The 10548-nt window shown below is 43.0% G+C and overlaps 1 protein-coding gene across 4 annotated transcripts; it reads left to right on the top strand.

Annotated features, from left to right (window-relative positions):
* The first annotated feature begins 6 nt into the window (after nucleotides 1-6).
* Nucleotides 7-4111, top strand: LOC119295738. 4 transcript variants are annotated; one of them, XM_037574196.1, is made up of 5 exons: nucleotides 7-338; nucleotides 556-1874; nucleotides 2607-2711; nucleotides 2821-3089; nucleotides 3764-4111. In XM_037574196.1, the coding sequence occupies exons 2-5, from the start codon at nucleotides 1679-1681 to the stop codon at nucleotides 3845-3847; spliced, it is 654 nt and encodes a 217-aa protein (XP_037430093.1). In that variant the 5' UTR covers nucleotides 7-338; nucleotides 556-1678; the 3' UTR covers nucleotides 3848-4111. The 4 variants fall into 4 exon arrangements, 3 of the variants coding, with proteins under 3 accessions (XP_037430093.1, XP_037430092.1, XP_037430091.1); XM_037574195.1 differs by lacking the exon at nucleotides 3764-4111 and adding an exon at nucleotides 3289-3675 and having other exon boundaries at nucleotides 565-1874; XM_037574194.1 differs by lacking the exon at nucleotides 3764-4111 and adding an exon at nucleotides 3289-3675.
* The last annotated feature ends 6437 nt before the right edge of the window (nucleotides 4112-10548 follow it).

Genomic DNA, 10548 nt, shown 5'->3' with positions numbered 1-10548 from the left:
ACCTCCGACGAGGCGCCATGGCCCTGCCTCCCACCTTCGGCGACGCGCCACGGCCCTGCCTCCCATCTCCGGTGACGCGCCGCCCCTAAACCCCGTCTCCTCTCTCGCGCCGCCCCCACTCGCCCCAGAACGCGGCCGTTCCTCCCACGGAGCCAAGCTCGCGCACCGTCGTCCCTCCCACCGCGCCGAGCTCGCACTCCATCGCCGCTGGTGCCCCCATCCTCGCGCCGTCCGTGACCCCTCCACTACACTCCTCTGCTGCAAGAACACGTCAGTTCGTGTGGAGAATAAAAGTCCGTCAGTTCGATAGTTCGTCAATTCACCGATGGGATCCGCAGGTCAGCCCCTCATCTCCCACAAATTACACTTAAATCGTGTGCAAATTTGTAATCAGTTCGTGTGTATGTGTCAGTTCATGTATGTTCTTGTCAGGTCGTGTTCATAAAATTGTTTTTTGGCTAATTTGTTGTTATGTACAGTACAGATGCATATTGTTGTGTAGTACTACATGTGTGCATTGATGCGTTCGAATCTCACTTTGATTCCTCCTGGTAGTTCAAGCAGCAGCAGCGCTCGCTCCCCAATGGTTGCCCGCGCAAGGAGGATACAGGGAGGCGACAGTGGTGGAGTCGGCAGCGTTCCATGGCCTTTGTCCTCCTCGTCGCATCTTTTCTTATAAACAACAAGAAGAAAACGAGGCATAGGCTTCATGCTCTCCATCTCCTGGTAAAGGGGAGTTAAGCTCTACGGCCACTTGGATGTGTATGCTCACGCTCCTCCACTGGGCGAGCTTCCAGGGCACCACGGGGATTGATATTGTCATCTCTACCCGTCGGCTATGAGGGCCAAGAGGTTGCCTGCACCCTGCTGACTGAAATGCCACTTCCGACCAGCACCTGGCCTGATGTCATACGTAGACCCCCGTGCTTTTTAAGATTTCCTGTATGCCTGTACATGAAAAATCTCAACAATTCCGTTTCTTGTCTACATGATTTTGTGCTAGCTTATCACAAGTTCATGTTGCATGCTCAATGTAGTAGCTAGCTGAAGAAAATTTATTGTTCTGTAGCTTTGGTCTTACCATTGTGGTGCTTGTGTTATTGTGTGGGAAAATGAAAGAAAGGAGTTTTTTTGCAAATCAATGAATGAGAACAAAGTTTGTTGTTTCCCCATCCAATTTAGAGCTCCAAAAAAGTTCAGAGTTCAGAGTAGTTATTTGGAGATGAACAATAAATAAGTATAAGAAAAATTTGTAAAAAAGTTCGACAAAGTCCACTATGTATTTCACCATCAGTACATAAAGAAATATTATATAAAATTCCCTGCTCACAGACTATTTTTATAGCCTACTGGTTAGTGTCAAAATGTGTTGTTCTTGTTTCTTTACGGTTGCTTCTACATTATATGAATATGAATGTGCTAGCTAGCTAGCAATACCATTTGGAGTCAGTAGGTGTAGCTCAAACAATTCTTGGGCCATTTTGTCATAACAATAAGGCAGGACATGCTTACAAGATGACGAAACCATGTATATATAACTTGATGACTGTCTAAATTGAGAAAATCCTGAAATATGATATGTGCTCTCTTTGTATCAGTTCTTATGCTTGTGACAATTCTGCACTCATACTGTGCTCGGTAACTAGAAAAAAATACATAAGTTCGAAATATACTTACCATGTTTGTTCAGTGTTTTTTCAGTGGTTATTGGTTTCCTCTTAAGCAGATGAACTACATTGTCACATTAAACTGCAGGGACAAGTTCCCTCAGTCCTCTCTCGACAAATCCAACAGTACAGGTTCTCCGGTGCGCCAAGTATTGCCGGCGGCGATGCCTGCATCATGGCCCATTGAGGAGACCATGCACGTCAGTTGTAGGTTTTTCTGTATGCACATTTATTTGTTTAGCTTTAAATTTTTGTTTTTTTCCACATTCGATAATTGTGTTAATGCTTCTATGTTGTGCACTTCTGATCCCATTGTGAGGAAAAAGACAAGTGAGATAAGTACTTATTTGGAAAGTTTGTAAGTTCAAACACAAAAACCTAGAAGTTCATTGAAAAAGTTTGGTGTGGTCTTCTCGACCACGAGCCCCAGCGTGGATCACCTGCAGCGGCCAAATTCCGGCGCGCCCAGCCACTGCTCGTGAACCCCGCCTCCATCAGCTCGACTTCAGCGGAGCCGTCAGTCCGTAGGAGTAGGGGTAGCAGGTTCACCCAACGTGTGACGCCTTCTTCCATCTCCAAAAATCTTGTTTATTGAGTTCAGTTCTTCGTCGCATGTTTCAGTAGCTAAAAAATGTATGGTCTTCTGAAATTGCTTGCGAACCACTAGCTGAAAAAATAATCCCTCTTCTAGTAAGTTCTGGTCAGAGTTCAGACTATACCAAATGTCCAAATTACATGGTGTGGTCTTGTGTTCTTTCCGTTCATTTCAAGTTAACTATAGCTGAACTTGTGTTGTGTTGATACTGAACTTGTGTTTTGGCTGATTCTAAACTGACGTGTATCCAACATTGGTGTTTAAACAATTTTTGGTCCATTGACTGTTTGAACTTGCAACCTTACTTCCTTGAACTATGGTCTAAAAAAACTAAACTCATGCAGGTACTTGGTGGTGCAGACTTGGTAGCGGTGATATCTTGGTTCGATTATATATCAACAACAGTGCAATGACTGAAAGATCATCAGTTCAAAATATATATGCAGGAGGTTTGCGAACCAAAAAGCTGATATTTTGTTGTGTTTAAATTTTCGGGTGCCTGATTGAACAAGATATAAAAATAAAATATGATGTATGATATATAATTTTTTCTTGTAGGAGGTTCAAAGATTGTCGTGGAGCAAGTTAAAGAGTTCAGTACACCTGCGTCAGTCATCCATCATCTTCTGACATCTAGTATCGAAGTCTTTCCCCCCCTCTCGCCGCACACACAGGCCGGGCGGTTGAGCACCTCCTCAAGTGAGATGCGCGGTGAGGCCCTACCATCTCCCGCTGATGGCTTGCCGGCACACCCTGCAGATTCACCTCTCACCATGGGCAGAGTCTTCATGGATGAACTAGATCGTCGCCTACAAGCTCTGCTCCAGGTCATCTCCCTCCTCTGTTGTTTTGCACTAAAAATATTGTAGAATTTTTAATTGGCTTCCGTGCGTAAAGAAGTATCAATAGCGATGCATCATTGACATTAATCCTCTAACAAAAGAGTACATATGAGAACCTGCTCGGCTGCTCCTGGTTTAGAACAACCTGCATTCATACACTTCTTGGAAAAAAACTGAATTTCAGTTCAGAGCACTGGCTCCGGCAGCCACAGCGCCCCATCTCCCCTGGCTCCCACACCACCGCGCCATCTCCTCCCGGCGGCAATGCTGTAGCGATCTTGTCCACGGCCACATGTTGTTCTGTTTAATGTTGTATGATGTTCGTAGATACACGTAAAAGTTCGCCTTTATAGCCTGAAAAAAAATTCAGAGAAGGAAAGAAGTTCAAAAAAAGAAACCTGGGATGTGTAGCTTTTTTTTGCTTATTTTTAGCTTCATGGCAAAGAGCTTTTGCTCAACAGTTGTATGAACTTGTGCATGACCATGGAAGTAGAAGAAAACAAACATCAGTCCAGCTGGTGGATGTGGAGGTGATTTCTGTATCTAAAATCATATGTGCTTTTCTCTCCAATTTATTCTTTGTTAAAGGTAGCATGTGGAGGTGATTTTTGTATCTAAAATCATTTGTGATTTTCTCTCTAATTGATTGCTTGTTAAAGGTAGCGAGGAGAAGCTACAGGAGAAAAGTGTGTATGATCGTGGAGCTGTGCATGTGTTATGTAATGTCTGCTGTAAGTGTGTGAACAGAAAGGAAAATGATGTATGTTGATTGATGAAAGTTCAATGTAAAATAATAGTTCACATGGATAGATCTTTTAGCTATGGTGTAGCAGTTCAACATGTATTATATCATCAATCCATAAAGAAACACGTACAAAGTTCAGTATGTGTATAGAGAAATTTGATACCAGTTCAAAGAAAAACATAGCATCACAGTACTCAATATGTGTATAAAGAAACATCTACAAAGTTCTGTACAAGAATAGGGTGATTATTTTGTGTGTTGACGTCGGTGCTATGGGTAATATGATTCATGTACATGTATTATGTGTGGAAAAAAATTCTGTCAGATGAAAGGAAAAATGGTTTAATTAAAAATATTGATCAGTACGAGTTAAAAAAGGTGGTCTGTTCGGAATAAAAGATATGACAGAAATTCAAATTATAAAAGTTCAAGCAAAAAGAAACCCCATGCAATTCAAATGGGAAAAGTACAAGTCGTAAAAAAAGAGAAGTCCAGAACATCGTTGTAAAAAAATGTTTAGTTCAAAAAAAAGAATAAAAAAATTTTCTTTTTGAAAAAATTATCATTCAGTTCGATGATATAAAGTAAAGTCTAGTACGTGGAAACACGCTCAGTACAATATCATATAGACATCCGTTCAAGTAATTTTTTTGGAACCATTCAAAACTACTGTGAAAAATACATCAGTACAAACACACAAATATATCAGTACGAGTACTCTGTTTTTTTAAGGAAAAACACCATGATGGGTCTCACCGTAATCCAAATTACTCTTCAACGGCTGCAAATATGAGAAAACGTTCAACATGACTAAGTTTCGCATTTTTTATAGCTATCCAACGGTATATTATTTGCCCCATTTTGACAAACTTTTAAAAAAATCGCGTTCAAAGTCAAATTTGACCGTATTCAAATTCGTTTTTAAACCGTAAGGAATTAGAAAACCATTTAAATACAAAAAAGTTGCGTATTTTCCGTAGATTTCCAACACCGTATCATTTGCGTCAATCCGACAAACCGTTTGCAAAAAATCGCGAAAATACGTTTCGCCCAGAATTTCACCGTTTTTCAAATTACTTTTAAATCATATAGAATTAGAAAAAACAATACATATATGGAAGATGCGGATTTTCACCAGCTTTCCAACGCCGTCTTATTTGCTCAATTCTGACAAACCGTTTGAAAATTGAGTCCAAAATACGATTCACGCTTTCGGTTTTGAAAAAACGGTTTTTTCAAAACTGCTCTTAAACCATAATGATTTTGCAAAAACGTTCAATATACTTGAAATATGGTTGTCAAGACCTTTCCAACGATATATTACACGCCCCGTTCCGACAAAAAAATTATAAAAAGTTTTTGAACTAAAGAAGACGATCTGTTAAACACAACTGAAAGCATCAGTTCAACCGCTTCGAAAACATCAGTACAACCACCTGAAACCGTCAGTTCAAAAAGGGTAACAGAATAATATTAACAGAATAGCTCAGATATATATATAGGACAAATGTTTCCTACAAGCAGTGGTAGTTACCACCACTTGCGTTTTGTATGTTGTATGTAGTATTTATCGAAACCGAGAGTATATACGTGTAGTATGTAGTATATAACAATGATTAGGTAGTATATATACAAATTTTTAGGTAGTATGAACCATTTTTTGAGTATGCTAACAAAAACTATGGGCTCATATGCAATTTTTTCATGTAACTTGTTTTGAAATATCTTAGATATAGTATATGAAAATATTTAAAATAATAAAATAGTATATATAGTACCACATGCTAGTATATAAGAAATATGGAGTAACTGCCACCTGGTGGTAAGATGGATTTTCCATATATATATATATATATATATATATATATATATATATATATATATATATATATATATATATATATATATATATATGGTGGGTCTATTATGATAACACCCCTTAAGACCTTATTTTGCACACCCGAACCTTATTCTGCTAACAGTTTCACACTTCAAGACCCACGGAACCGAACTCCATTCAACAAACAAAAAAGCTCTCAACACCCACCACCCACGACCACACGACCCCATTTCCTTATCCTTCTCCACCTTCCTCCCGTGGCCGCCCATTCTTCCTCCTGCCTCCTTCCTCTCCGGCCAGAGCCACCCATTCCTCCTCCTACCCCGCACCACCACGCGCCGCCGGAGCCCCGCCTCACCACGCAGTGCCGGAGCACTGCCGCACCACTCACCGCGACTTCCCACCTCCCTCCCGCCCGCCCCACCCTCTCCGACGCGGCGAGGTCTACCAGAGCCGCCGCTCACCCTCCCCACCTTCTTCGGTGCGGCGCAGCCCACCCCGAGCCGCCGCCCACCTTCTTCGGCACAGCGCGACTCAGCCACACCTGCCCCCTGATGGATCCCGCCATGGACAGCCCCACCCCAAGCTGGATCTCATCGCGGCCTCCCACCTTGGCCCCGGATCCGTTGGTTAGAGGCCGGATCTGAGCTCAACTGGGCCACCTGCCAAAAAATGGGATGGAGTTGCCGGCAGCGCCGCCACGGGCCTCCGGCCACCCTCTCCCCCCCCCTAAACCACCATCTCTCCCTCACCGCCTACGACGGCGGTTGCCATGGCGCTCGGCTGCATCCACCTTTGCTCTCATCTTTGGCGCCAGATCAGCACCGCCCCTGTGCAGTGCGAACGGTGAGCACATGCAGTCCGGTGGGCGCATGCGTGCAGCGCACTGAGTGCGGGCGCTGGATCAGCACCGCCCTCGTGCAGTGCGGACGGTGAGCACGTGCAGTCCGGTGGGCACGTGTGTGCAGCGCGCTGAGTGCGGGCGCCGGATCAGCACCGCCCCCGTGCAGTGCGGGCGGTGAGCACGTGCAGTCCGGTGGGCGTGTGTGTGCAGCGCGCTGAGTGCGGGCGCCGGATCAGCAACGCCCCGTGTAGTGCGGATGGTGAGCACGTACAGTCCGGTGGGCGCGTGCGTGCAGCGCACTGAGTGCGGACGCCGGGTCAGCGGCTCCCCCCGTGCAGGATCCCACGAACAGCATTGGATCTCGCAAGATCGAGCTTCTCTGCTTGGACATGGCGGCCTCCCGTCCACCCAGGCTATGGAGGCGAGCTAGATCCGGTGAGATCCTTTCCTCTATGGCCCCGACTGTCCAACCTCGCACCCCGGCGGCCTCCTGCAAGCACGGCCAGGTACAATAATCTCGTCTGGTACACTAATTTTGTCTGGTACACTAACCTCCTCTGCCCGCTACTAGGGGGCATCTCCGCGCCGCCGTTGCACCGCGCTACCCCGACACTACAGAGCAATGGCGGCAACAGGGCTCCTCATCCTGCCTTGTAGGGCAGCGGTGCAGTTGCTGCAGCCATGTAGTTCGGCCCGCGGGAACGTGTAGTTAACTTGCACATGTCGGTTGCTCTCTGCGAGGAACCAATTTGATACCATTTTTATTTGGGTGATTCAGCGTTAGATGCTAACTCTTGCTTTTGCATCTTTGCTGAAGGTCCACAGTGGTTGCAGATGCATTGGAGCGAGAGGGCTTCTAGAACTAGCCTGCATCACCTGAAGTCTTAAGACACTGAAACCAGGTATCATCATTCGGTACATTGATCTCTGGAATCCTCCCTAGAATTTACTGAAGAAATCTTGTGCTAGTGTATAGTGTTTTGCAATTCTGCTAGTTTGTGCTGTAATGAGCCATTGTTTTATCCATGTATGCAGCCTTGTTGCTACTTGTAATGGCGTTCACTGACCAGGTTGAGCAGATCTTCGAGTTGGCCTACATCAAATTGTGTTTAGGGTCGCCGCTCTTCTAGTTACTCTCTTGAGTTCATACGTTTCACTATCAGGGTATGGAACTCTTCATGATTTCATACTAAAATTCTTCTATGGACAAACAAAATTGGTGCTACTGATTTAAGCTTAATGGCACGAACAACAATTCCTGTTATGTAGTATGTGGGCCAGTTATAAAATTTGGATGCACACTAATTTGATTTTTGTGTTCTGTTTGATTCATTTAGCTGCAGGTTGAGTGTGTTAGTAGGTGTGCTTGATGAGATCTCTTTAGACCGAAAAAGGATGTTAGGCTCCATGTGTAATATTTATGGACTTTCAAAATTTTTGACTGTTTGTGTATTTTTGCTGGAGTAATTTCTTTTTCTCTGATACTACTTTTCTATTTTCAGTTTTTAGGGATTGTTCTGTAAGAAGATTGGGATCCTATTTGACTGTACTGCGCAGATCATTCCTCATCTTTGTTCCAGCAGCCCCTGGAGATCGACGAGAAGTTGACTGCAGTTTATTTTGTTCGTACAATGATTAAAGAAAAAAATTATGGAGTTCTCTAGCCTCGGCAAATTTAGCTCAGCTCACACGTATATGTTTAAAAAGTAACATAAATTTAACATTAGCTTATTTAAATGAAGTTCATTTAGAGAAGCAGATAACAATGCTTGCGGTTCACTCTGTTTTGTTTTGTCAAGTGAAAAAGAACACTTTGCTTATGCAGCACACTTGTTTTGTGTCCGGTGGCATTCTGTATATGATCAGCGCCTTGTATTTATTAAAGAAAATAGTGCAGTTCATTGTAACAAACGTTTATGGCTCACTTTGTAAAAAAGCATTGATGCAGTACACTTGCGTCGTCTCAGCAGTCAAAATGTATTCATTTAAAAACAAGATGAAAAGGACAATATAATAATGCAGTTCAGTTACCTCAACCATGCAAACTTAAAAAGCATTTTGCAAAAAGAAAGATGCAGTACACTAGCCTCAGTAATTCATTTTGGACATGTTCTTAAAAAAGTAGTTCAAAAACAACAACAAAGCCATGCGGTCACTTTGATTTGTGTTGCAGTTCACTTTCCCTTTGATGTGCACTGCACTCATCCCACGAGGTATCATGTGTTTTGGAATCAGTCAACTTGATTAGAAAACTGCGGTGCACTTGGCCGTCGGATGCAGCTCATGTGGCGTCCGACTAAAAAATGAATAACGAAAATCAAGACAAAAGAAATCATGCATCTAGCTTGCCCGTCGGATGCAGTGCGCTTTTACATCCAAAGCAGTGCTCTTTTCTATCAGATGGAGTTCACTTCGTCGATTTGAGTGTCGCGAAAAACAGAGTGTCCGCATTTCGGTAAATTTGAAATTCCTCTTAAACCATAAAAAATTAGAGAGTATTCTACATAAAAAAGTTGCGTCTCGTCGATATCTTTCGTACGGCGTATGATTTGAATCATTCCGACCAGCCGTTCGTAAAATTTTTGCGAAAAAACAGCCGCTGCCTCTCGAAGTCAGCCGCACGATTTTCAAAATTAACTAAAAACTGTAAGGAATCTCAAAACCATTTCAACATTTGAAAATTGCGCCTTGTCCGTAGCTTTCCAACGGCGTATCATACATCTCGTTCCAATAAACCATTAGAAAACTGGAGCAAAAACAGTACCGAAAATTTCAAAAAATTTGAAAAACAGAGTTCCGCGAAGTTGCGCCTAAACCAATTTGAAAAATTTGAAAATTTTTTGAAAAACAGAGCAAAAACTGGAGCAAAAACTGCCACTCGTCATCCGCCGCACTATTTTCAAAACTGCTCTTAAACCATGTGGAATCTCGAAAAATGTTCAACATGTCGAAGTTGCGCCTAATCCGTAGCTTTTCAATGGTATATTACACGTCTCATTCCGATAAACGGTTAAAAAATTAGAGCAAAAACAGTACCAAAAAATAACGCGTGCAGTTTTTTTCGACGAGAAGTTCACTAGTCTCTATTGCAGTGCTCGTCGTCAAAATGATGCAGTGCGCTTCTGTTGAGCGTGCAGTGCCGAAGTGGTGTGCAGAATAGTTATTCTGCTAATATTAGCAGAATAGACCGTCTATATATATATATATATATATATATATATATATATATATATATGTATGTATGTATGTATATATATATATGGGAAATGCATCCTACTATCGGGTGTAGCTACACCCATCTCTCATATACTACCATGTGGTAGTATATGCTCTACTTTATTATTTTTAGTATATTCATATACTATATCTAAGATAATTCGAAGTGAGTTATATGAAAAAAAAAATGTAAGTGAGCCCATAGTTTATCCTTAGGGGTGAAGTATTCTTGCTTCTCCTTCCATGCGTACACACCATGATCAAAGCTTGTTGACACCATTATGTCCCGTCTCAACGGAGCAAACTTGTTAAACGCATGATCTTGTACTAGCATGAGCATGGAAGTCACCATTGTAGATCAGGAGATGATGGTGACCGCGATTTGTGTAACAAGGCGCTCCACAGAAGACACCACTGGAAATGGCATATATAACGCCCTAGGTCCAGCTAGACGGAGTCAGGGAATAACACGCACACACATTCCCTCACAAGGCTAAAGCTAGCCAACCTTCAATGGTCAAAACTGGAGCCAGAGGACTAAGATGCACATCTGCTCCATAGGACAGGGCAGCCGAGACAAACTTGCAAAGGAAAACCCCGATCCAAAGATCTAGACATGGGGATACACCATTCTCCGCATGCATCCCGACGATGTCAAGAAGCGCCACATGAACTAGGATAAGTTGGGGATGACTTATTTCATACACACGGCGCCGCCATCGCCTCACCACTGATGTTTGGGTACCAAAACCTAAACTAAAACCTCACCCTACCACAACCGGTATGAAACAACATGGTC

This window comes from Triticum dicoccoides, chromosome 4B (genome assembly GCF_002162155.2).
Source record: "Triticum dicoccoides isolate Atlit2015 ecotype Zavitan chromosome 4B, WEW_v2.0, whole genome shotgun sequence".
NCBI lineage: Eukaryota > Viridiplantae > Streptophyta > Magnoliopsida > Poales > Poaceae > Triticum > Triticum dicoccoides.
This window is presented reverse-complemented; position numbering and strand designations above follow the sequence as displayed.